This window comes from Artibeus jamaicensis, unplaced genomic scaffold (assembly GCF_021234435.1).
Source record: "Artibeus jamaicensis isolate MK-2021 breed Jamaican fruit bat unplaced genomic scaffold, CSHL_Jam_final contig_233, whole genome shotgun sequence".
Taxonomy (NCBI): domain Eukaryota; kingdom Metazoa; phylum Chordata; class Mammalia; order Chiroptera; family Phyllostomidae; genus Artibeus; species Artibeus jamaicensis.
The window spans coordinates 50,646,727-50,673,147 of record NW_026521486.1 but is presented as its reverse complement, the minus strand read 5'-3'; the positions used below and the strand labels follow the sequence as shown (position 1 = coordinate 50,673,147).

Genomic DNA, 26,421 nt, shown 5'->3' with positions numbered 1-26,421 from the left:
GAGCCTTTATTTCTGTGTTAGCCCCACAGGGGTAAGAAGTCCCCTCTCCATCCTGCAAAGTCTGTACATCTGTTCCTTTGGGAGGCATGTGCATATATGTTGTTCTTTTCGGCACAGGATTCTGTGTAACGGTTCTTTGCAAAAGCGAAGGGCCATTTACCTACCCTTGTCAGAGAGTCTGTCTCCCCCTAGGGGCTGATTCTTTCTCTCCAGTATCTGTGGAGCCACTGACATCTCCGTGTATCCTCATGATATCCCAGTTACATGGGATGGGGCCCAGGTCTCCTGCTTGGGCTCCCCGGGCAGGGGGCTCTTCTCTCTGATGTGCCAAACTAGGAGGGTATCCTGCCTGCCTGGCTTGCAGCTAGACACTGCTCCCTGCGAACACAAAGTGCAGCGGGACAGCCACCCCACCCCTAGCACTCTGTTCCCTGGCCCAGCCGCCACTCCCAGTCCCTTTGGCCATGCCTGAGTAGTGGCTGGACAGTGCCAGCTCCTGAGTCAGACCTTGAGGAGACCTCAAGTGGCAGGGTCAGGGTCTGCAGGAGGCAAAACCAGGGTTGTGGGGAGGATGACTGGAGCATGAGCCCAAAGGTGAGAAGCAAGGGCAAGTGGCAGAAGCCAAGGCCAGAGTCTCTGGGGCCCCATAGCCTCCAGGGCAGCTCTGAGTCCTGCTGGGTACCCTGGAATGTGCCTCCCACCCTCAGAGTGTCCCTGGTGGTGTGGGGAAGGAGATGTTGGGGGTGGGGGGAGGGGGCTTTTACTCAGCTCTGCACTACTTCCTGGCTTCACCACAGGGAGCTGGAGGTTTCAAAGTCCCATCAGCCAGACAGACCCTCTGCGGGAGCCAAGGCAGAGTCTGGGAGAAGCCTGAGCCTGGAGCTGGGGTGGAGGCAGAGGTTCCAGGCAGGGTCTGGCCAATCTAGAGAGGACAGAGCAGCTGTTGGCTGAGTGGTAGGGCTGCAAGGCCAGGCCTGGCCTGGGCTAGAAGGCCGATGGACAGAGTCTCACCCCTTCAGCCTAGTCTTCTGAGAAAGCCCAGTGGTCCAGGGTTTCTGCTGCAGTCAAGGGCTTGGTGGGCACTGTGGCTTGTCCAGGTTTAACCTAAAACTTTCTGGGACTCCCCAGGCCCAGCTCCACACGACGGGAACCTAGCACTGCCCTCGACACACAGCTGCCTCATGGCCATGAAAGAACATCACTAGCAACCTGCCGACTGTCCCGTCACAACGACCTTCAGCCCCTGACAGGTTCTCTCACAGGCTTCCTGCTGTAGCCACAAAGCTGGCTGCCGCACAGCCCAGCATGCTGGACATCAGACCCGACCATGTGGCACTATACAGCTCAAGTCCAGTGTGGAAGTCAGGTTGCCCATGACCTTCAGAAGCTTCTCAGCCTCCTTGAGGCCCTCAACACCCTCAACACCCTCCCTCCATAACCAAGTCCTAGTGGCTGGAGCCCAGGTATGGGCAGCTTCCTCCATCCCAGGCCCCAGGGAAAGGCCATTAGGCACAGATCCCTGGGGTGCAGAGCACCCACTCAGACCCTAGACCTCAAAGCCACCACCACCCCACTGCCTGCCTGTCACAGTGGCACCTTAGGGCTAAGGAGGGGACCAGGGTCCTTAGGCGCCGAGCCCCGCGTGGGAGGGATGGGGGGACACAGGAGGCAGGCTTCCTGGGCCTCCGTGTGAAGACAAACAGCAGGCTTTGAGGCCTTGGAAAATCCCGCCCGGGATTCCAGGCCCTGCTAGCGTCACTGCCTTTTGACTATTGTCCCCGTCGGAAACGGGCCCAGCCCCCGGCCAGCGGGGACAGAGCAGCCATTGTGAGGCCCCACCAGGCTCAATGCCCCCTTGTTCACCCTCCCAGCCCCTAGCAAGACTTGGAGGCCAGTTCTTCCAGTTGATCAGTAGAAAGAAAGGGCCTGTCTGCAGGCTCCGGCCCTTGGGCAGGGCGGGGTGGGGCAGGGCGGGGCTGCAGAAATCAGCCCCCTGCCCTGTACCCCAGGAGCCAGAGTTCTGAAAAGGAGCCACCATTCCTGGAGCTTCACTTATATCTGAGGCCCTGGGCAGGGAGACCTAGTGGCTGGATACACCCATCTCATCCACTGACAAGCCAAGTGACCTTGGGAAAGTCATTCCCTTTCTCTGACATGAATTCTCCTCTTCTGTAAAAACAATAGCTATTATTATTGTTTGCTATGTGCTGGCACTGTTTGAAACACTGCATGCATTCTTTTTAGCAAGTTTATGGAATAGGTACAATTAGTTTTCGCCATTTACAGATGAAGACACTGAGGCACAGAAAGGTGAAGTCACTTGCCCCAAATTCCACACCTGTAGCCAAGATTTAAACCCAGGCAGTCTAGTTCCAGAGTCCTTTAGCATCTGCCGTGAGGTGAGGATAACCACACTTTCCTCATGGGACGCCAGCGAGGGCTTGAAATAACCAATACATGAAAAGAACCCAGTGGCCGTGGAACATAATCTATGGTAACCATCATCAGCACTGCAGGGCTTAGGGGTCTCTAGGGGAAATGATTCTCCACTGCCCACCCCATTCCCCAAGCCTGGCCCCTCCTCTGTCACCCCGGTGGTTCTTTCCCTTTCCCAGGAGCTGCCCCGTGCGTGCTCCAGGTCCATCTGTGCAGGAAAAAGGCAGGTCATGGAGAAGGCACAAAGGCGGCAGGACTCCGTCCAGTCACAGCTGGTGGCAGATTTCCCAGCAACCTCTGCTCCTAACCATGGAATCGCCACCAGACTTACCTCCCCCCAACGCCCCAGGCTGAGGAAAACAACTTCTCAGAGAGCAGCATGGAGTTGAAGGCAGGGCTGAGAATGGAGGCAGATCTTCTAACACCCCCACCCCCTGCCTAGCCAGGTGCTGGTGCTGCAACAGAAGCTCCCTCGGGAGCTCTGAGGAGGGGGTGGGGCCCAGCAGGGACTCGTGCTCCGAAGCTCGAATGCCGCGGTCACCTGTGCACAGACCCCAGGGCTCCCCGCCTCACCCCCACGTGGACCATTCAGAAGGCCTGGTGTTGGGCTGTCTTCCCAGAACCCCAGAGAGGGCATGTGGCTGGGCCTCCTTGAGGACCCGCAGGCTGGCTGGCACCCTGGGGAAGGCCCTTGACTCTGTCGGACTCCTGGGCAGAGCCCTCTCTTGTTTGACTCCCATCCAACAGGAGCAGCCCTCATCCAATCGGAGGCCCAGAGGAGGTGGAGACTCAACCAGGAAGTGGCTCCTAGGCCAAGGACCCTATGGGTCATAAGGAACACACGTGAGGGGCACCGCCTTCAGGGGCCTCGAGAAGGAAATTGTGCAGCTAGACAGACACTGAGAGCAGTGAGGGTCGGGATGCTGCACAGCTGCTCCCTGGGCCCCAGGTTGGGGTTGATTGAGATTCACGTTTCTCAAAAGAGTGGATGACCACCCAGGGGCAACCAGGTTCTTGGTAAAAGTTCAGATTCATGGACCCGCCCCTCACCAAATTCAGGTCTTTGAGGGGGGAGTCTAGAAATCTGCATTTTAAGCCAGCTGACTAAGCAACTGATGAGCTGAGGTTGGAAAACCTACCTGGGGACACATGGGCACAGGTAGAGACCTCTGAACAAACTTCTTGCCAAGAAATCAAGGCCTGCCAGCAACCTGGGACCTGCCGCTGGGGTGTGGGGCACGGTGGGAAGAACGCCGAAGACGAGGGTGGAAAAAACCTAGACTGAGTGGCAGCTGCTGCCGGCACCCTGGGCTGCCCTGTGCCCAGCGCAGGCTGAGCCCCACGCCCACACTCCCGGAATTCCAGCAGCCACCGAGGCACACCAGCCTCTCTCTGCTTTACAGACGTGGAAGCCAAATCAGACATCATTGCTCCAGGTTCGGGCTGCACTGCTCCTATCCCAGACGGCCTCCACCGCAGACCCGTCCGCAACACAGGAGTGGCGGCTTTCTAGGGTCCGAATCCAGCCCGAGTGCTTCTGCCTAACAAGCCTGTGAAGCAGACGCCACTGTTACTCATCTGTTACAGCAAGGTGCGCGGCGGCCTGTCAGCTCAGGTAAGTAACATGCAAGGTTTATCAGGCACCGCTGTCTCTTGTGTTGTCATGGAGTTGGGGGAGGGGCGTGTCGGAGATAGAATCCCAGGTTTAGCTACATGTCTATTTTTTATTCAATATATTAAATATATTAATCAGAAAAGTCACATACTATAAATCCAGGAAAATACACAAATATAAATGTCAGAATCTGTCACGTGTCTTCCTCCTAGAGCGAGGTTATGTACATGGGGAAGGAGGCGGGACCGAGAGCCAGTATGTACGAGGCTCGGAAAGGCTGGTGGGGGCCCATCCCTCCCTCTCAACTGCCCCCCCCAACCTCTTCCTTCCTGTATTTACAGCAACATTTGGCTTATTTACAGCATGGCAGTGTGTGTTAAAAATGGTTTATCTTACAAAAACACGAAGGCCAGGGCTGGGATGGGGGGTTAAGACAAATAGTAGGGGGTCTCCCCCAAGAATGCATCCCCCTCCCACAGGGGATGACCTCCCAAAGCGAGTGAGGAGGCCGGTCAGTCTGCAGCTGCAGCCCAGGCAGGGGGTAGTGCTCCGGGAGTCTGAGGGCCGTGGGCTCAAGGCACGTGGGGTGGCGTGGGAGTGCGCGTACACAGGCCGTGTGTTCCTGGGCTGGGTCAGAAGGGCAGCGTCTCCATAAAGATCTTGTCGACAATGGGCGGAGGGGGCACCAAGTCCTCCAGCTTGAGGTAGAAGATGCGCTGCAGGCCCTGCGTGCACAGGGTCCGCAGCTCGGGCAGCTTGCCCAGCAGGCGTGACAGGCGACTGGCTGGCTGGCACTCGCCCGCCACAGCTGAAACGTGCTCCTTCAGGCAGCTGGCGATGCGGTTCTGCAGCTCCTCCACCCGCCGAGGCTCCTGCAGCCCATGCCGGTCTGAGAGGAAGGTACAGGATCAACCACCCATCCAAGGACCGGACCTCCCCTAGACCCGGCCTCGCCTGCCTACAAGACTCCGCTGGCACTTTGCAAAAGCACGTTTGCACACAGGAGCCGTCAGAAGTCTAGGAAGGCATTATCCTCACCTTCTTGGGGAGAAACTGAGGCCCAGAGAGGTTAAAGGACTTACCCAAGGTTACAAAAAAAAAGAGCAAAAATCCTAGCTGAGTTTTCTGACTAGGCCGGTGGTTTGTTTGTTTTTCCCCCAAACTGCTCCAAGGAGCCCTGGAGTTGAGCCTGGGTGTTCTAGAGGCGGCCTCCAGGGAACCACTCCCCCCTCCGCCTAGAGAGCCTCAGAGTCTGTCCCGTATAGCTGGGTCCCCTGTGAAATTTAAGTGGGAAAGGGGAAAATTCTGGTGCTTTAAAAAATAAAACAGAGATCTAAAAACCTCCATATGTAATGCCCAGAGCCCTCCCTGCATCGTTATATTTACATAAAGCACCCAGCAGGCAGGCACAGTAGCCCATGCTTAACCTGTCCGAAGTCAGGATACCCTGGGGGAGCTGATGACTGGAAGGGACACAAGGAGGACTTCTGGGGGACTGGTCATGCCTGCATCTGACCTAGGTGCTGGTTACGTGAGTGTGCTTAGCTTGTGCAAATTTATCCTTTGAGCAATTATGCAACAATTCAGTAAGACTTTAAAACGAAACCACAAGCCCAGGCCACACACAACACCTACACAGTCTGGACCCTGGGTCAACTGGGATCATTCACAGGCTGGCCTGGGCTTTGCCGTCAGATGCAGCTGGGTCCGAACCCCGGTTCTGCCTCCTTCCAGCAGTGTTGCTCTCAGCAAATGCTTGCCCCTCTCTGCATCTAGTCACCCTAATTTCACAATGTGGGGGCCAAGGAGTGTCGGGTAACTAGCCCACCCAGGGTTCTCAAGCCCTCCCCAACCCCCAGGATTAGCCACTCACCTGTGATGAGGACAAGCGCGGACAGGCAGGCGAAGGCAGGCACATCGAGAACCAAGCTGTGCAGGGACCGAGAGAAGGCCAGAATGCTGTCGATCCAGTCGCCAAAGCCTCGCACGCACTGCAGCCGGTGCAGCACCAGGCCGGAGCAGAAGATGACCTTTCCCTCGGCTGGCTTCGACCTAGTGGGTGGGGAGACAGATGGCGGTCAGGGGGCTCCCGAGCAGGGCAGCAGGGGCAGGGCTCGGCAGATGGCGGGCACCTCACCGGTAGGCTAGGCGGAGGATGAAGAGCTCCAGGAAGGCCGACTCCAGCAGCAAGTCCCGGTCGCCTGCGCACAGCTCAATGAAGCCAGGGATCTTCTCGGCCCACTTGCGGATGACCTCCAGGGACCCCGAGAGCAGGTCATAGAACTGCCGCACATCCGCCGCATCCTCCTTCCCGAAGAGGGGCAGCGCCAGCTCCTGGAACTAGGGGGCAGCCCGGTGGGGTCAGGGCATAGGGCCCTGGACAAGGCCCACCACGTTCAGCTACATCATGTCTCAGGGGCCCGATCCCAGGGGTGAGAGAGGAACTGAGATGCCGTCCACCTCATGCCTGCCAATTCTCACTCACCCACAGTGGAGGCTGCCGGAAGGAGCACATTTTTCTGACTGGCCACCCACCCCAGGGGGTACATTTTCCCATCTGGTTCAGCCCACAGGGGCTCCTCTTTCTTTCAGCCTGTCCAGCTGGGGAGGGGTCTTTCCTAACGTGCACAGGCCCTGTGTGTGGGCTGGCGGGGCTCACCTTGGAGTAGTCCAGTTTGGCCGTGCTGGGCCCTGAGTCCAGGTGTGCCCGGACCAGGGAGGTGAGGAGATTGGCAGGGGAGACGTCTGGAGGCTGCCTGGGCTTTGAAGGGAGCCGCCCCCGCCGTCCCTTTAGGCTGTCTGTCCGGACAACTGCGAAGAGATGGCAGGGGTGAGGAAGGGAGGAAGGGACCCCAGAAAGGGCCTCTCTGCCCAAGCTGTGCACAACAGAGCTGAGTAGCTCCGAGGACCTAGAGCCCCTGAGCTCCAAGGGGACCCCACAGGGACCACTGCCCATATACAAGGCAGGTGGGCCAGAGGTGGGGTGGAAATATGGTCCAGGCATTGCCCCCCACTGCAGACCACCAGGACAGATGCCTGCGGGACTCTGCCTCCGCCGCCCCATCAGGCCTGCCCCTGTCCCAGCCACCCACCTTCCTTCACCATGCCCACAGCCAGGCACTTCTGGAAGCGGCAGAACTGGCAGCGGTTTCGCCGCCTCTTATCCACAGGGCAGTCCTTGTTAGCCAGGCAGATGTACTTGGCATTTTTCTGCACTGTGCGCTGGAGGGGGGACAACACGGAACAGGCTGTCAGAGCGTGGGGAGGGGGGAGCCCAGGGGAGGGGACCGTCCAGATCCTGCTGCCATCACAGACAAAAGCACTCTCTGTTCACAGCTATTTTTCTAACATTTGGGTGGCAGGGGAGGGAGAGGTGGAAGGGTGGGGGAAGAAAACGTCTTGGGGACATTGGGGGAGGTTCTGCATCAGGAAAAAGACCCCATAGGACACTAGATTAGGGGCTATGGGTGGGCTCCCTGGCAGCCCAGGCACCTGTACTTCTTATGTGCCTGCATCCACCTGTCCCTTCCTTGGGGCAGACAACAGAGGGCCGGGGGGGGGGGGAGCGGGGATGGGAAGCTAAGCAAGCACCCAGAGCTGGGACAAACCCAGAGCCTGTTCCCAAGTCCACCCCCAGCCCTCAAGCACCAAGCCCTCTTCCCAGCTCCTTTCATCTCAGGCCAGGAACACGAGCGCCTGGGCCCCTTCCCACCAGGACCTCGAGTGGGGGAAGGATGGGCAGAGGAAACTCTGAGGCTGGCCATTGGGACGGAACTCCTGGTACCCCCGCAGCCCACGCCCTCTGCCCATCGCTCACACCTCCCTCCACTGCACTGTGGTCACACAGCCGTGAGTGCCCTAGCACATGCATGAAAGGGCCCAGCCCCGCACCACCTCCCAGGGGCCCACGCAGCAGGGCTGCACCTCCCTAGAAGACAGGACTGGTTGTGAGAACCCAAGGGAGGCTACCACAGACCCCACCGGAGGGAGAGACCAGCCCATCCTCATGCCTCGTGAAAAGCCACACCCAGGGCAGCCCAGTACCTTGAAGAAGCCCTTGCAACCCTCACAGGTTCGGACACCGTAATGTTGGCACGAAGCGTTGTCACCACACACGGCGCAGCGGCCCTCGCTTCCACCTGCAGCCCCACTCCGGGGCTTAGCTGAGGTCACAGGCATATTTAGCATCCCTGGGCCATCAAGGTGTGGAGAGGTGGGCACCAGGCCTGGGAAGGCTGTTGGCATGGAATAGCCCTCTCCCTCCACCAGCTGGTGGGTGGCCTGAGAGGGGAACAGCTTCAGGGGGCTCTGAGCTAGGCTGGGGCTGGGGCCGGCGGTGGGGCTGAAGGAAAAGAAGGCTGGTGGCTGGGGTGGGGCAGGAGCCTTGGGCAACTGCTCTGTCCATGCCCGCAGGCTCTCATAAGTCTGGCTGGGTGAGAAGGGGCCAAAGGAGCCATCCCAGGGAGAGAGCTGGGGCGGCTGAAGGCCGGGCGTGGGCGGAGACGGGGCTGAGCAGGGGCTGCCATAGTAATCAGAGCCGCTGGAGGACAGGGTCTCATCTAGCGGGCCGCTCAGGGTTCCGGGGTAGCAGCCGTACACCTGGAAGTCCTCAAACTTGAAGGAAGCAGAGGCAGGGGAGGTGGCTGAGGATGACGATGTAGAGGAGGCCGAGGAGGAGGCTGAGGAGGGTGGCTGGGCTGTTCCCGGCAGCTGGTACAGGAAGGTGTCAAACTCCCCTGTGTAGCCGTCCATGAAGGTGCTGAAGCTGGGCAGGGCAGTGGGGGCAGTGGGAGCTGCCTCAGGGCTGGCCAGGTCCATGGTGGGCTTGCTGAGCTCGGAGGTCAGGGGGTCACTTGCCAGGGGGTCATGGGATCCCGGGCTCGGTGCTGGTGTCCCATACTGGGCTTGGATACAGGGCATCTCTGGAGAGGGAAGACACCAAGGGGTTGGAAAAGGGGAGAGAATTGTTGAGAAAGGCCTGGAGCCTGACCTCTAAAGAAAGACCCCGGAACAGCCAGGTGGCAAGAATGCCAACCAGACATGGGATCCCGAGGTTTTAGGGTCACAGCCCACCACAGAACCCAGGAATCCTGACCCCCAGCCACAGTACCATTTCAACCTCCTTGTCACAAAAACCCTTGGGCAGAGGCCCAGTGAGAGTGGGCTCAGTTGGAAGGCCAGCCACACCCAGTCAGCCTGGGAACCCTAGAAAGGCACCCAGCCAGCGTTTCTCTGGAAGCCAGGGGGGCTGGGTTCCTCCAGCCCCTGCCCTCCCTCACCGAGCAGGGCACAGGAAGGGCTGGGAGAAGGGTGGGTGGCAGAGGCAGCCAGGCTCGACCCTAGCCCAGGCCCCAGGCACAGATACACTGTCTCTCCAACCTAACACTCACAGGAATATTCCCAGGCACCACCTAGTCTCTGTAAGCTCCCCCTCCCCCCACAGCACTGAGGAAGGACATCCTGCAAGGGAAGAGGAGCTGAGTGGAGGTCTCACTGTCTAAGAAACTGGCCTGAGCAGCAACGAACCTGCCTTCTCTCCCTAACCCCACCCTGCACACTGAGTAAAGCCTGACGATCCCACACACCCTGGTCCTGCCACGTGGGGGACGGTACCCATTCTGTCCTTGCATGGGATGCCCGCAGGGGCAAAGAGGAAGAGGGCCCAGGCCTCCTTAGCCCGTCCCCAGCTCCCCAGTGGGCTGGGGAGCTCGGCTGCAGACCTTCAAAGGCCAGATGCTGACAAGAGTCTGAGGGGAGGCCGGAGAGAGGAGAGAACAGCCCTTTGAATGTCCAGGAGAATGGACAGTCCCGAGGAGGAACTTCTCTGCTGCCCCCAAAGCATTTTTCTCTATAGTATTTACAGGAGAACTCTTGGAGAGTGCCAGAGGACTTGAGGTGGCTCTGCAGGGAGACGGAGGCTGCTGGTGGGGAGGTGCAGACATCCTGCCACTGCCTGGGTCCCTCCACTAAAGTGTGCTCAGAAAAACTCAGGAGCTCCGACAAATGGGGTTACACTCCCCACCTGAGGAGCCTGAGCAGCAGAGCTAGCATCATTCGGGGGTATCCTTAAGTTCCCAGACTGGTCACAAATTAACAGAGAAGAGGCTCCAGAACAGTGTCCCCTCACATGCCTGGGGTCTGCATAGCTCTAGCCTCACCAGTCAGGGAGGGAGGCTGAGTAAGAAAGCAAGCTGGAACAGAGTGCCACAGTCAGTGGGGACAGTGGGAAGGGGCAAGGACTGCCACCACCTCCTGGCCAAGAGTCCAAGGAGTTCTCTGGTTCTAGCCTTTCTCCCACCTCCATGGGCCCCAGCTGGGTTAGCACCACCCCTGACCTAACACTCCCCCAACCAGCCCAGACAACGCAGCCCCTGGAAGCCCTGGCCCCACCCACCCAGTGGCACCTATACCCAGGCACACAGCACCTGTGAGAGATAAAGGTGGCCACCTCAGCCTGCACTAGGAGACCCTGGACAGGGATGGGTTTGGGTTGGAGGAAAGGCAGCTGCCACAGAGGGCTGGGCGTTCCAGCTTTATTCAAATCCTGTTTCTCCACTCGGACATCCCACATCCGGATCAACCCCCACCAACCTAACCCTCCACCCCTATGCAGGTACTTAATGGCACAAGATACAGACCTACATGGGGGTGGGGATGACCGCTCAGTCCCACAGGGAGGAGAAAGAGGCGGGGTTGAAGGAGGGAGGGGGAGAATCCGGCTCCAGGCAGGTCCTGGCAACAATGTGGCTTGCACCTGTTATGCTGAAGCCGCCTCAGGCTTCACCCTACCTGTATGATCCAACAAGTACTATGGGGGTAGAGGGGTGACTATGGGGGTCAAGGAGTGGGGGTACCCTCCAGGTAGTACCACAACAGAGACTCCAACACTAGCAACTGCCATCGATCCTCAGGGACCAGGGTTTCCACCTCTCTCCTCTCTCACACACACAGTATCCAAACTACAGCTAAAATGATCTTCCTTGTGCTTCCAGAGATCCTGCTCCTGCCCCAGGAAGACTCTCTTATTCCAGCAGCAGCAGCAGTATGTCCGCGGTTCAGCCACCAATGCTGGCCATTTCCTTGGGGAACGGAGAGGTCTCCTAACACACTTCAGGCAGGAACTTCAGGCTGGATCCCTGCAAACTAAGCTACAGCCTCTAGAATGTAAAGAAAACTACTAGGGGCATGGGGAAGGGGCCCACAAGCTGTCAGGGAGGAGACCCTTTTGGAAATCCAATCCTGGCAGGAGTTCGATGGATCCCAAGCAGCTGAAACTCTGTGTACCTTTCCCCCCACTCTGTGTACTAAGAATCCCAACGGCACCCCAGTCCAGAGCTCCGTGTGCCTAGTTGGGCACCCTGGGAGACTGAACTACAGCCAGCTTCCTACAGAACAAGTCTCGACTCCCTGCGCCAACCCTAACCCGCTGAGGCTTCCACCTTGCACAGACACTCCCCCACTACCCCGTTACCCCACGCCGAGTGGACAACAATCAATCTGGGTCCTCATCCCGTTCCAACCGCTCCCCACCCCAAAGCCAGAGCTGCACCCTACACCTGCTCTCCTGCATGAAGACCCTACAACATCCTTTCTACCCGCGCGTACACCCATCTCCTTCATGCAACACCCCTAAAAAAACAGCTCCGATGAGCTGCACGATCCCCCGGGGGATACCTACCCGGCCGGCTCCTGCTCCCCCTGCCCTGGACCAGCACCCGGAGTTGCAGCCTGATCCCGAGTGCGCTTCAGCAGTCCCGCACACTCTCTCAACTTTCGCAGCCTCTGCCACTGGGGCTGCCCGGCTGAGCCGACCCTCTTCTTAAGCGCTCCGTGACGCACGGAGTGGGGCGGGGGCGCTTCTGACGCACGGCCGGCCAGCCCTGGCCATACAAGGGCGCAGGGGGCGGTGCGGTTCCGGCAGGAGGCGGCGCGGGCCGGGGAGCCCGAGGGGGCGGAGCAAGAAGGGGGCCTGGAATGTCTGCGCGGGTGACGCACGCGGGGTTCCATTGACGCAAGGAGCCCGGACTGTTTGATCTATAAATAGTCCCCTCGCGCCCACTGCGCAGGCTAAAAATAGCAGCTCGTGGACTCCCGAGGCTCCCCCAGCCGGACCCAGGACCCGGCCCGGGGTCCCCAGGTCCGAAATAACCCGCCAGGGAGGGCCAGAGCCGGAGGAGAGGGCGCTCTAGAGCCGCGGCCGCAGGGCTTCCCCGATGAAGATCGCCTCACCCCCCAGCTGCTCCCAGGAGCCGCCACCGTCCGCGCCCGCTCCCTCTGGCTCCCTTGACCTGCTCCGCCTTGCACCCTCCCAAGCCCTTCCTGAAGGCCTGGGACTGGGGCGGGCACTCAGGGACACACCTGAGGCACCTGCACCCCCACCTCAGTCCCATGCACTTGATTAGTCTTCCCCACCAGGGTCTCCGCAGCAAGCTCTCAGGCTGCCCCAAGGCTCCGTCTGAGACTTATTTTCTCCCCCGACTTTCCTATGCAAAGTACCTTCCAGAGGGCAGGGGTTTGCCAGGCCGAAGACGGGAGGGCCAGTGGGCTCTACTCCACCCGAGGAACTTCATTTTTCACCAGTCCCCTCCACAGTCCCTTCCAGGTTGAGTGAACTCTGGTGGGAAATTACCGAATTTCAGAACCGGGTGGAGCCTAAGAAGTCTTTCAGAATTTGTGCAGACTCTTCCCCATTTTATAAATAAACAGGTTCAGAAATAATGGCACTTGCTCAAGGTCACACAGGAAAGCAGCAGCTCACGGTGGGGAGGGAGTGAGGGTGAAACCCAGGGCCACTACCCGTCTCTGGGAGGTCTTTTCTCGCCTTCCCCTGTTCCTAATAAGGGAGCACCCACACTCCCACCTCACCTCCAACACCTGTGTAAAGAGTAGCTATGACCTGCCCTGTAGGAGCAGGAAGGGCCTTCCAGGGCTGTATCAGGGCACAGACCAGGCTGCAGCCACCTGGAACCTTCCCGGGTCTGGCTGTCACCCCTCTAACCTCGTTCTGCCCCTAGCCTGGGGAGGCTCCCATCCCCCGCTAGGCAAGAGAGGAAGGGACGGTAATGTTCATAAGAAGAAGGCCATCCCCCTACACATGGGTACAAGCGTGCGCACACACATGGGCCCCACCCAGCCCCCTTCTCCCCTGCAAGTCAACATGACCAGTGTCTGCTTCCCCTGAGCCCGGACCCACCCACCTCAGTCTTACCTCATCTGGTCATCCTACAGCAATTCCCTCCACCCTTGAGGCGTTTCTTGCCCCTCAGGTCCACCCTCATCTCCCATCACAGATGCCCCACGCCCTTGTCTTCAGCGCCCCCATTCTGCCCACTCAAGGGTCCTACCAGCACCTCCAACTCCATCTGTTCCAGACAGCACTTGTCATCTCTGCACTTCCTGCCTGTCACCCAGTGTCTGCTCCCAATGCCCCACAGGTCACTTTTCATTTTTTCCTGAAATTCTATTTTGGAACATCTTTTGGACCCCCCGTCCCTACTGCCAGCCACAGCCCATGCCGCCCTGGTACCTGAAGGCAGCGACAGCAGACCAATGGAGTGAGGCCGGCGGCCTCCCCTTTTCCTTGCCCTCATCCACTGAGAAAACTGCCCCTTAACCAGCTCGTCTCCACTTTCCAAACCCCACTGTCCACCCTGGATGGAGCAGTCTTCAGGTAATGCCGATCTCATTCAGTGATCTGGTCAGGACCTGCCAGAACTCGCCCATTACACTCTCCACGGGGACCAGTCTTCGGGGAGCTCTGGCGTCTCCCAAGTCATCTTCCGGAGACCCTTGAGGGCCACCTGGGTAAAGGGAAGTGCAGGCAGGACAATGCCAAGGGGACCCATCCAGGATCCCCACCCCAAACTTAAGTGAAAGTTTGTTTTTGTTTTTATTTTTTCGTCTTGAGTTTTTGCAAAGATTTTGCTTAGGGAAAAAAAAGGATCCAGTGTAAAAAAAAAAGTCTTGAACCACCACTATACTTCCTGTTCTCCCATTTTGCAGATTAGGACCCAAGGGCTCCCAGAGGAGCTGCACCCTGCTCAGGCCCACACAGCAAGTCTGGGTTGGTGAAATTAGGCTTGCCACCCAGCCCCCCATCCCGCCCACGGATGCACCCCTCCACCCAAGAGGGCCTTCCTCAAAAGATAAAAATAATTTTCACATGTCAGCAAAAGATGATTCTCCAGATCAGCATTCTTCTCTCCATCCCCCACCACACAAACAGGTGTGTTAGCTGTGGCATGACCTGTGTGTGCTCAAGCCCAGCCTTAACAGTTCTCTGAGAGCTGGGCCAGCCTGGAGCCCTAGCACCTGCCTTTCCTCCCCCACTTTCCATCTGTAAAAAGCACAGGCCATCCCTTCTCTCCCTGGGGAGGCCCACCCAGGAGCCCCATGGAACTCGAGCGTGCTGAGGAGCTGTCCAGGGCCCTGGCCTAAATCTCTGCATCTCAGCACTGGCCTCCAAATCCATGTCTGCAGCCCAGGCCCCACCTTCCCTGGCTGTTGCAAGTTTGGAGGCTACAGTCTTGCTGTGACAAAGGCTGAGGGGAGGGGAGGCGAGGGGAGGGGAGGCAAGCGCACCTGCCACCTGGCCATGCTTGTGGAGGTGGAGGATGCTGGAAAGTCTGAACACACTGCACTCTGAAAATAGGAGAAAAAGGCAGAGTCCCTCTGTGGGAGCCACCCAGGGCCACCCATTAGGCGCCCATGTGGACAGTCTAACCTAAGACAGAGAGAAGAGAGGTGAGAGGGGTCTGGGGGCCCTGGGCCTTAACCCTGCTGGCCAATGCCCTCCAGGGAGGGTGGGCTGGAGCTCTGACTGGGGGCGGCATCTGGCTAAGCAGGACTGTGGGGAAAGGCATACTTGATGCAGACCTTGGGAAGCCAAGAGTGTGAGCTGGTCCCAGACTGGACCCTTCTCCTGTTAAGAAGTTTAGCCTTCAAGAGCACAATAGCTCCCAGGAGTGGGGGAGGGGTGGGGGAGAGGTCTTGATGGAAGAGGTGTCTAAAACTAGAGGGGAGAACTAGAAGGTAAGGGAGGGTCGTGACAACACAGGAAGGCCAGGGACGGGAGAAGTCACGTTGAAGACAAGACGGCCGCCCACGTCAAGCTCCCGTGGCAGGCCTGGCCCACCAATCTACCCTCATAACCCTCCCCTCTCCCCACTGCCCCCATCTAAGGGCCTTGGGCTAAACCTTCCCACCCCCCACCCCCCCATGGGCATATCACTCCTCTTCCTTCTAACCCTGCTGGTCCTCCAAGACCTAGCTCATGTGCCACCCTCCTGGACCAGCCTAACTTCATAATAAGCACATCCTCACCGGGAGTTGGAGGCATGGGGAATACCAGTCAAGGGTCCGCCCAGGGCACTTCACACGGATTCTTCCACTTAACCCACTCCCCAGCCTTCCGGGATTGAATTCTGACCCACGCTTTATAAATGAAGAGATGGAGACTTGGGAGCAGGGCTCAAGTTCAGCTCCCCCAGCTCTCGGCTCTGTGCCGGACCCAGGGCCCCTGCAGTTCTTCCAAGGGCGCTGCAGAACCGCACGCAGCACGGCCTGTGAGCGGGAAACAGCGGCGGCCAGGAGGCGTCTTTGGAAGGACTGGCAGCAGTTCAGTGAGATCCGGTTCCTGCTCCGCAGACAGCCGCCTGCACATGCTCACTCTGGAAAAGTCGTCAAACTACCCTTTAAAACATCACACCTATCGTTCACACACTTTTCTGTGTATCTGTTATACTTTCAAAATATACATTTAATTAAAAAATAGCCACGCCTCAATGAAAGCGATATATATATATATGCAAACAGTACAGATGCCACAGGAATTTACTGAGTACACACTCATTCAAGCGTGTGTTCCTGAAATCACAGAAAAACAGTGGCTGTTTCTCATTATTTACTTGCTCTCTCCACACATATTCAGAACACAACTCTGAGTGAGGAGAGGCCATAATATCTGACATTAGAAAAGGGTCCTCACACAGTATATTCTCTGCCAACATACTGTGTTTTCTGAACAACTCAGCAGGCCCTTGCCCGTCCTAGTCCCATCTTATGGGTCCTTACCATGTGTTCAGCCACATCCTGCCCCCACCAATGTGTGAACATGAGGGCAAAGCCCTGTCTCCCTCACCTTGGCAGGGGACCCCTCATGCATCCTCAACAGTAAGTAGTCCAGGGCCACCCCAGATGGGTAGCCAATGATCCCCAGGCAAGCGGGAGGGTGTGGACTTGGGTGACTCGGGCATGGAGGAAGTGGAACTGCACAGCCCCTTTCCCACAATGTCCCCAGACCTCGGGCCGGCCCCCTCCGCTGCTGGGCAGAGGGCAGGAACTTGCCCTACTTTCACCAAGACCATCCCCACCCACAGGCCTCCACACCCTTCCCTCGGGGTGGGCAGAGGGAGTCAGCTTTGCATCCTCTCTCTGAGAAGTGGCCAGGGAGCTTCCCCTCCTCAGCCCCAGGACCTATCACCTGCCCTGACCTGGCCACTTCCTCTTCCTGTCCTGGCGGTGGGCACAGGGATTTGTGCTGGGGGTGGGGACGCACTGCCTACTGCCCCGAGGGGCTTCCCAAGGACAGCTCTGAGAACTGAGGATATAGAGTGAGGTCCAGGCCACTGGCTCTGATGTCCCGGCCCTGGCCCAGGTCCTGCCACGACCACACCTCTCTCCCCAGCCCCAGACAGGGGCAACGGATGGAGAAGCTCTCAGAGGCATCTGGAACCGGGAGCCAGCAAACCCGGGGTGCAACCTGGGGCCGGCCCCTCACCTTCTCCAAGGCTGTTTCCTCATCTTTCCATGCAGACAACGTCACAGGTCCCAGTGCTGTGAGAATTCAATCTGCCACCCTGACTGACATGGCTTGGTGGGCTGTGTGTCGTCCTGCAGACCAAGGGGTCACAGGTTGATTCCCAGTCAGAGCATGTGCCTGGCTTGTGGGCCAGGTTCCGGTCTGAGGGCCTGTGGGAGACAGCTGGTCCACGTTTCTCTTATATCGCTCTTACTCTCCCTCTTTCTCTTTCCCTTCCCCTCTCTCTAAAAGTAAATAAATAAAATCTCAAAAAAGTTCAATCTGCCAACAGAAGTGGGAAGCTGTACAGTGAAATGGAGCACTGGCCGGGGCAGGGACTCTGGGGACCTGCAGCAGGGTCCTAGGACGTGCAGGGAACAGAGAGACCAACTAAGGAGCCAGCAGCCCCATCCCCACCTCTCTTTACCCAGGGCTTCAGGGAAAGGAGGTGGGAGTGTGCCCAGAGATGTGGCTCCGCCCGCACCAGAAAATTCCAGATTCTGTATGCAGCAAGTGTTCGATTAATACTCTGAAGAGCGCTAGTTAATTAGGGAGGGCAGGCCTCTCTTCCACAGAGGTCATCTTCAGTTCAGTGATTTCTCGAGCCCCATTCCCTTCTCAGGCCAGAAGGAATTAACATACAGCACAAAGGAATAAGATTAGACTTCAGGAAGAACAGCCAGCGCTGGGAAACCAGACAAGACCATGGAGTTCCTCTGGGAAAGGCTGGCCCGCACCTCGTTTCTCCCTCTTCATATCCCCTTCTCTGCCCGTCCATCTGCTCAGCTCCTGGCCAGCCCCTCTCCCCTCCGCCCTTGGAGGGTCTCCCACCACCACCACCCTGCAGCACCCACCAAATTCCCCTGCCCCTGCCCAGGGTCTCCACCCAGCCACCTTGGGCAAAATTTCAAATTCCAAAATAAAAACCCTCTGATAATGAGCCCCAGCCGGAAAGACTGATGCATTTTCCTATTGTTAAAGTATTTTTAGTCACAGGCTCTGGATTCGTTTAGAGACTCACGTTCAGAAAGGGAAAAAGTTGTTTTTTTTTTCTTTTTTTTTTTTTTTTCAAGAACTGAGAAGGAGCACACAGGAGCCTCCCACGTAAGGAGCTGCTGCTTATTCCAGGCCGGGCCCAAGCTGCTGGCCCGGGGCCTAGGGCGCATGTCTGTGGCAGGCTGGTTGGCAGACCTGTCAGGCCTCACTCCAGCTCTGCTTCTCAGGCACCAAAACCAGCTGGGAAGCCGGGCAAGAAGAGCAGGGCCAGGGTGGAGGGCTCAGGAAAGCCAAACCCAGGGGTCTGCCTCCTAGTCCCAACCAGCTGGGGGACCCGGGGACCCTCCCCCAGAACCTATGCTGAAGTGCCCTGATGGACACCCAGCTCATTCCAATGTCCCTCCCCAGCCTGGGCACACCAATGTCTTGCCCACGCCTGGTCAACAGACGAGGAGGCTCGAGACCCTGCTGGAACTCCCCAAGGGAGCAGAGAGAGGGCATCACGCCTCTGGTTCTTGATCACGAAGTGCTCCTGGGTCCCACTCCCATCATGCAACTGTCCTCAGGCCCCTACCTCTCATTCCTCGAGATGTTGGCCCCCATCTCCCTCCTCCTCCTCCCCCACTTCTCTCAAGACTAGAGAAACCACAAAGCAGACAGTCACAATGGAAAAAGGTCCTAATAGTCCAGCTCTTATGCCTCAGTCTCCCCATTCTTAAGACTCACCAGCTTCCTCCTCACGATCTGCTTTGGCTCAGAGATCCCGGACAGCTGCACCAAGGGAGACTACCAGGACTGGATGCAGGCTCTCCCCAGCAGCCTTGGGGGGCCCTGAGGGAAGAGACGTGACTGCCCGGTCAGCCTGTCCTGCCCAGCCGAGGCCGAACACCAGCTGAACAGGCTCAGGACAGGCAGCTCTCCCCAGGCCAGCATGTCCTGCTCTGTTTATATAGTAGAAACTGGAGCCGGCCTCTGGGGACGGGGGAGCTGCCTCAGGGCCCTCTTGGCTAAAGCCTGACTTTGGCCCAGGTCAGCAAGAGCCCAAAATAGTCAACTGACGGGAGCCCTGGGTGTGCGTGACGCTGGATTCATGCCCGGGCCTGGCAGACAGGTGCCACGTCACAAGACCAGCAGCCCTTGCACTCATGGGGCCCCAGCTGGCAGCCCCTCGGGGTGGCCTTGGCAGCATGTCTGGCATGAGTTCCATCCAAGAACCCAGACAACAAGGTGAACACAAAAAATTCTGCCAGGGGGGCTGCTGTGGACCCAGAGGGAAGGCTGGGAGCTCAGGACTTGGGTTTGAGCTGTGGGCAGAGGTAGGGGCCGAGAGGAGAGAAAGGTACCTGGCCCACTGCTGCCCTGTTCACTCGCGTGCTCCCCAAGTCATGATTTCCGGCTGACCAGGGACACCTGCCTCTCCCACTTACAGTGATTCCTCTTCCTGTCCCCAGCCCAAGGTTGGTGGCACAGAGCCCGCAGCCAGCACAAGGCCAGGTGCACACCCAGGACAGCCCCTGGGACAAGAGGCCTTGCTTTCCAGGGCTTTCTCTCTTTCCGTCCAGGCTTGGACTGGACATCCACACTCCCCCTCCCAGCCACCTCGCTGGGGCCCTTTGTACCCTGAACACCGACTCCCCAGGGGGGCAACAGTGTTGCGGGGGCTAGGGGAGATACTGAGCAGCCCTGGCTCCACCAAGGATTTCTCAAGGCCAGAAGGGGGCTATCGCTCAGAAATGGCCCTCTGTTCCGGGGACCCTTTGTTCCGGGGACAGCACAGGGTCCCTGTCCGGGGTGCCAGGCTGGACTCCAGCTCCCTCAGGTAAACACAGTAACCAGGACGATTTCGTCCTGGGCCCCTCCCAGCATCTCAGGTCCCCAGACGAAGGGCTGGTGGAAACCCGTCCCCACACCCCCACCTCTCGCTCGCAGATCAGCTGAGCCTTCTCGGGACGCAGGCTCAGACAAGAAAGTGTGTCCACCCCCGCAGAGCAGGCCACTGTGCTCGCCTGGAATCCTGGAGACCTGGTCTAAACTCGGCTCTGCACGTCCTCACTGTAGGCCCTTGAAAAGTCACTTCTCTCCTCTGTCACTCAGTCTCTTCGCCCATAAGGAGGGCAGGTGAGCTAGATGGCCAAGGAGCCCTCTGGCCACGTGCAGAAGACTGATATTGTCCCTCTCAGGAGTGCTCCATGAAGCACGGAGGGTGTCTCCCTGCCCTTGGTTAGCAAGACCCCCCTCGTTCACAAAGGCACCTCCCCATACCACACTTTACAGGACCTTCAGGGCTGCCCTAGTGGGGAGGGGCGTCAGCACGCTTTCAGGAAGGAATTCCCTGCGCGCCCTCCCCTGGTGCAGTGTCTGTACCCTAGAAACAAGCCAGCGTCCCATCCCCCACTATGCTCCCAGCCTGGCCTTCAACTACCCAACCCTACCCCACTAGCCTCCTGAAACTAGGCACATGTTGCCTTGGGAGCAGCTGTCACCCCCACCCCCACCATCACCCATGTCACCGACCCAGACAGCCCCTCCTCTACCTGTCCTGCTAAGCAAATGAGGCTTCCCCCTCCCCCCCCATCTGACCTCCACCACTGTGCCAAGTGGCACCTTGCCTACCGCCTCTGCAGGGCTTCCCCTTCGTCCCCCAAACCACATCCACTGCAGGCAGCTCCACACCCACCTCTGCCCCACACCCTAACTGCTCGGGGCCCCAGGGTGTACAAAGGACAACACAGTGCACTTACCACCCTGGATGAAGGGCCAGACCTTGGAAAACACTCAAACCATCCTCTGGGCCTTCGGGGCCTGGCAAAAGAAGCTGGGACAGCAGGGAGAGGCTGGGACTGGCTTCTGTCCATGGTGGAGGCCTACGGAAGGGGAGTCAGTGTGACTGAGGAGAAACCAGCCAGCAGGGACATTCCCTGGAGACAGCACAAGCCGTAAACACAGCTGTGGGAACAGGGGCAGGACCCAGGCTACAGAGGGAGACAAGCTAGCCCAAGGCAGGGCGTCAGAACCTGGGTCCCATGCCCCCAGCAAACACTCTTGGTGATGTGGGTTGGTGGCCAGGAGATGCTGACAGCATCTGGAGCATCTCACGGCCATGGAGACACACGGTCACACCCAGTCCCCCGGCCTTGCACCCTACTCTGGGGTGAGGGCGCCTCAATCCAGATTTCAGCCCCTGATGTGCACAAAGGAGCATCTTGTATGCAGAGAAAGGAGAACTACTGTGAAGACAGAGCGAACACCCTTCTCTCCTGACCTCTAGGTGGCCCCCAAAGCCTCAGAGGCCCCACAGGGCAGGGGCTCCGTGCCCCCTTCTCCTGGCAGCCCAGCCTTCTAACTGGAGCAGTGGGGACTCTCGGGAACATTCTGTGAAGGGACTCCAGTCCCCAACCGGGACGGCCCAGCTTAAGAGTAGAGAACTTAAAAGCAGGATGTGCTAGATCCCAGACTGCCTAGGTTCAAATCCTGGCTTCATCACTTGTAACCTTGGGCAACCTACAGAACCTCTTTCCTGTGCCTCACTTTCCTGATCTGTAAAAATGACAGCCTGTAACTGACATCTCTAAAATTAACAAGCACAGGGCTACCAACAGGCTTGAAATGAGTTATGCATACAGGGCTTAGAACAGTGCTGGGCACACAGATGTGGCGTCAATTTGAAGAGAAATCAAATGTGGACACATCAAACCTAACTTCAGACCCTGGTTCCAAGCCACTCTGGTCACCTGGCCTCTCCTGGGGTCAACCGTGTGCGCCCCTCCAGCCTCTTCAAGCTGTCCCCACCGACCCCACTGGTGTAAAGCCCGCTTCAGCCGCGCACCTTAGTCCCACATCTCTCGTTCCCCTTTCCCACCCTTATTCAGCCCTCTCTTGACTGGGCCCCAGAGGGCAGGGCCGGCCAAGGCCTGGCCTTCTCTGGTTATCAGGCTGCCTTCAGGCCGTGGTGGGGCCTGGGAAAAGAGAAGTAGATGTGGCCATGACAGGAGGCAGAGGGAGTAAGGAGGAGGGCCCCAGAGGGTGGGTGATGGGACTCCTCTGCCCTCCTGACTTCTGCCCCGAGGTCCTCAGCAAAGGGAGCTCCTCGGGCCCACGGCGCACAGGCTCTCCTCCTCCAGAGCCGCTGCTCCCTGGTTCCTGAGAGTGTAACAGGAGAGGGGAGGGCAGCCTGGAGAGTCTGGAGGCTTTCTAATCCCGAACAGAAGGCAGAGTCAGACTTTAACCCTGCCCCAGCCCACAGGCTACACCTGCTTCCAGCAGTGGCATCGTCATCTCCTGCACCTCAGAAACAGGGCTGAGGTCAGGCCCAGGGATCAGGCCCCGGGCCCCCTTCCCTTTTCTCACTACCATCCCACAGCTGATAGGGTGCAGAGAGACAAACTCTTTGTACCAGTCAGGCCCCACCTGAGTGCCCAGATCATCCTCACCTTTGTCTGAGAACAGAGGCCAGAGTCAGGGACCCAGTGGTACCCAGGAAGTGATTCCTAACATCTTAGGGCAGGTACCTGACCCCACTCCTATCCCGGATCAAAGTCCTCTCCTCCACAGTCATTCCATAAATATTTGCTGGGGGCCCAACGTGAGCCCAGCAGTGAGCCATGAATAGTGGGAGACCCAAGAAGGAGCAAGCCAAGATCCCTGGGCCCCAAGAGGTTACAATGGGGAATAAATCAAGGTCAATTACAATCGGCACTGTGCAGAGAGCAAACCAATGGCTTGAGTGAGCTCGGAGGAGGAAAGAGTGATACCCTCCGAAATGAGGTGGGAGCATCAGGCCAGACATCAGTACCCAGCTCCTGCTCCCCATTCTCAACGTATTCCAGCTACATGGGCTCTCTGCCCCCACTCGGGGTCTGTGCACTGGCTGTTCCCTCTGTCAGGAAGTCATTGCCCTGGACGTCTGCAGAGCTAACTCCTCTCATCAGTCAGGTTTCCATTCTCATTTCCTTAGAGAGCTTCCACCCTCACCCTACCACACTGACTATTTTTATTACCTCCACAGGACTGGTGCTGTTCACTTGTTCACTTGTCTCTCTCAATTACTGCAGAGTTCAGTCTCTGAAACAGAGTTCAGCACTAGCAGATGCTTGGTAAGTATTTGTGGATGGGGGGAGTGGAGGACTCATACATATCTGCATGGGAACTGGTCTGAGAGGAGGACCAGCAAGCCACTTGGAAGCAGGCTGGAAGGACGTTGTAGCTAAGGAGATGTCCCCTCCATTTGGGGGCAGATTAAAAATCTGCAGGTTCTTTCCTATGCTGATCCACAAATGTGACTCTAAGAGCCCACAGCTCTGGGTCCCAGCTTCTTCTCCCTAAAGTATTTGGATCTTTTCTTAACTAAACTCCCCCCTGCAACAGGACATGACTGCAGACCCTCTGGAGCCCTGGTGGCCTCCTGGGCAGAGCACTGTATTGGCCAATGTCCTCACCCGGAAATGGGCATATTACTATAACAAACAATAACAACGGCAACAGATATATATATGTTGAAGACTATTTGCTAGATTCATTACTAAGCACTTTACATACATTTTCTCATTTCAGCTTCAAAACACCATGAGGAAGGGAAGATTATTATAAACACTTTATAGTAAAGAAACAAGGCACAGAAATGCTAAGCCCCTTGCCCAAGGCCACACAGCTAGGAAGTGGCAAAGCTGGAATTAGAACCCAGGGAGCCCAACTAGGAGGCCCAGGGCCAGGCATTCTGCTTCCCCCTTGGATCTGCTTAGTGGGTAGGGGTCTCTGCATAGAGCAGTTTGACAGCCAACCCCGCAGAGCACATGGGAAGCTCCAGGGCCCGGGCTGCTGGGCCTCTCAACCAGGCTCCAGACCTGAATTCCTGACCTAATTTTCTTAACTTCAGCACAGGCCTGAACATTTACTATCAGTCACATTCATCTTGTTAGTCTTGGTCCATCCTTCTGCCCGGTTGCCATCATCTGGAATCTTGATTTTATCCTACAGTACAGCTGTCATTCCTCTCCACTCTACATCATTACCAGGAACCAGCTGGCCTTCCTTTTAAGTCTTCCTCCAAGTCATTGACCTAACCATTCATTTGGAGTGGGTCCAGGACCAAGCAAAGCCTTGTGCTCACCACTGAAGCCCCTGCCCCGGCTGCTGTCAGCCCGAGACTCTATAAGAACCCTTTAGGATGGAACTGCTCTGAACCCACCTACCTCTGCCTAGCCTTTATTTTCTCAGCATTCCCCTAAAACTAGCCTCAAACCCAAATTAATACATAACTGTAAAGCACTGGAAATGACACCTCTGCAGCACTTCTAATCCCAGGTCTGCTCCTGACTCGAGACCCTCTCTGGCCTTGGTTTCTCCACTCAGTCCCACGAAGGAGTTGCAATGGGCAATCCTAGCCCGTCCCAGCGACGTCCTGGCAGCCGAGCTCCCGAACTCCTGGAACCCGTTCCCCGAAGCCAGAGGGGAAAAGAAAGGAATTTCTCCGCCCTGGCCACCTCCAGCACCTCTCGCGGGCCAAACCCCACCCTTGGCGGGCCAGGGAGAGAAAGCGTTGGCTGCCGCAGTCGGGAGCTGAGTGGGAGCTACCAGGTTTGGCTGGCAGTCCAGTCTCTATCATCACGCTCCTGACTTCCAAGCAGGACTCCCGGCGTAGCCCCCGCCCACCCCAGTGCATCCTCAAGACCCCCTTCTTCCCACGCCCCCTCTCCCGGACCAAATGACCTCCTCTCCACGGCCCCCTCACCTGGCCTGGCGAGCTCGGCTCGCCTCTCCACCCCACGCCTTCCGGGCTCGACACCAGCCGGCGGGGTGGCAGCTCCGAACCGCAGGGGTGCACATGCCCAAGGGTCGCGAACGCCACTCGAGGCCCCAAGCAGTTCCGCCGCCGCCTGGAGCTTCAGCCGCCGCGCCCCACCCCGCGCCCCCAGGAAGCCCCCCACCCTGAAGTTCCGGCCTCCGCTGCGTCCTCCCCCCACCCCGCCCCGCGCCCCCGCGGCCGCCGGCGCCTCTGTCCCAGCCCGGGGTGCGCCTCCCCCGGCAGGCGGGCAGGGACCGTGACGTGCGCTCATTGACGTCTCCGGAATCCCGGCTGCGGCGGCGGACGCAGCCTCATCAATGGGGCTAAAAATAGAGGCGCCCGGAATAGTCGCGAACGCCCCGCCCCGCGTCCCCCCATCCCCAACACAAGCGCTGAACACCCGGTTACATAATCAGTCCCGCCTCAAGCTGGGCCGGGGAGGGGGGGGTGCTGTTTTTCAGGCGAGGGTTCTGTGATCTTGCTAACAGCATCTGAGGCAGCATACTTGCAGCTAACGTATAAATTTACCTGGGGCTTCCCCCGAGGGAGAGGTGGAAAAAGTGAGGCCCAGAGAGGCTTAGCAGCAGCCTAAAATCACACAGCAATTAAGCTGTCTTGAGAGGACAGGGAAACGACTCTCTGAAGCCTGGGCACCCTCGCAGCATTGCTTGGCCTGCATGCCACCTCAAAGGCAATAACCTAGCTAGCAGGGTGCCCAGGAGGGTGGTTAAGCCCCAGGACCTAGGGCAATCAGCCAGAAGGCAATTTCTTACATAAAGAATCAGACTTCTTGGGAGGGTAAAATTTCTTCTGAAGAGAAGCATTCCCAGAGAATAGAGTGTGCAGACAGGGGCAAGACCCCCAGGGGATTGGGATTCACTGATCTGGCTGCTCCCTTAATGCTGTATGACCTAGGGCAGTCACTTCCCACTCTGAGCCTCAGTTTCCTTAGCTCAAAATGGGGATGATAATAATACCCACCTTTTCTGGTTTGGGGGAGAATTGAACAGCTGTAGAGGTGACTTGTACACAGTAGGCACTCATAATCTCCACCTGTCTCCTCTTGGAGTCTGACTTCCTTGATGGGCAGGACTACTTAGTGCAAGAAATACCCAGAGGCTCACCCAGGTGTCTGGGAAGCCCCAAGTGGCCCACCCTCTTCTCACCATGGTCTCCCAGCACAGGCCTCCCCAGTAAGAACCTTCTAACAGTGGGAGTGCTTTAGAAGGTTTCTCTCTCTCTCACCTGACTAGAACACTGTGGAAATGGTAGAACCATCTTGTTCGGAGCAAATCTTTCTCCAGCAACCTCCCACTTAGTAGTGGCTGGTTCAGGGAGGCCCAGTCGAGGCTGGAGCAGGGGGCTGGGGTCTGGCTGAGTGGGGTTGAGGTTACCATGTCTGCTCCTGTACTGCTAGGCAGGCAGGGCTTTGGGAAACACCCATTCAGCAGGACCCAGTCCTGTGCTCTGCTTCACCAGCCACCAGCGCCTGCTCATTTTGGGAACCATAAAAATGATGAGCACGCCATCCAATCCCCAGCACCCAGCAGGCCCCACGCAGCAAAGAATCTCTCCTGCATTCAAAACTCTCCAAACGAGGTCCCACGTCTCCACTCAGCCCTCATTCCAGGGGCCACATTCCTTTCCCTTCCCCCTGCCAACTCCCAGAAATCCTTTTTCTGGACCTGTCCTAACCTCCTGCTACAAATCTGAAGCCTCTTTCCCTCATTTTCCATAACAACCCCAAGAATCTCTGCTTTGTCTCAAAATCATCTCTCAGGAGAGATGGAGACA

At 57.8% G+C, this 26,421-nt stretch overlaps 1 protein-coding gene across 4 annotated transcripts; it reads right to left on the bottom strand.

Moving 5' to 3' along the window:
- Positions 1–4,140: 4,140 nt before the first annotated feature.
- NR4A1 (nuclear receptor subfamily 4 group A member 1) lies at positions 4,141–24,706 on the bottom strand. 4 transcript variants are annotated; one of them, XM_037137413.2, is made up of 8 exons: positions 24,574–24,706; positions 20,588–20,710; positions 8,096–8,973; positions 7,144–7,273; positions 6,711–6,862; positions 6,189–6,391; positions 5,925–6,103; positions 4,141–4,940 (listed from the first exon to the last, which is right to left on the bottom strand). In XM_037137413.2, the coding sequence occupies exons 3-8, from the start codon at positions 8,969–8,971 to the stop codon at positions 4,684–4,686; spliced, it is 1,797 nt and encodes a 598-aa protein (XP_036993308.2). In that variant the 5' UTR covers positions 8,972–8,973; positions 20,588–20,710; positions 24,574–24,706; the 3' UTR covers positions 4,141–4,683. The 4 variants fall into 4 exon arrangements, with proteins under 4 accessions (XP_036993308.2, XP_036993327.2, XP_036993317.2 ...); XM_037137432.2 differs by lacking the exons at positions 20,588–20,710; positions 24,574–24,706 and adding an exon at positions 18,573–18,762; XM_037137422.2 differs by lacking the exons at positions 20,588–20,710; positions 24,574–24,706 and adding an exon at positions 12,548–12,651.
- Positions 24,707–26,421: the final 1,715 nt, after the last annotated feature.

Bases quoted from the DNA above. Each gene is read 5' to 3' on its own strand.
- NR4A1 (XM_037137413.2), bottom strand. From the start codon at position 8,971: ATGCCCTGTATCCAAGCCCAGTATGGGACACCAGCACCGAGCCCGGGA. The intron at 7,274-8,095 runs GTACTGGGCTGC...TCCCCCCTCCAG, and splicing joins GTTGCAAGGGCTTCTTCAAG to CGCACAGTGCAGAAAAATGC. The intron at 6,104-6,188 runs GTGAGGTGCCCG...CCCACCCACTAG, and splicing joins ATCCTCCGCCTAGCCTACCG to GTCGAAGCCAGCCGAGGGAA.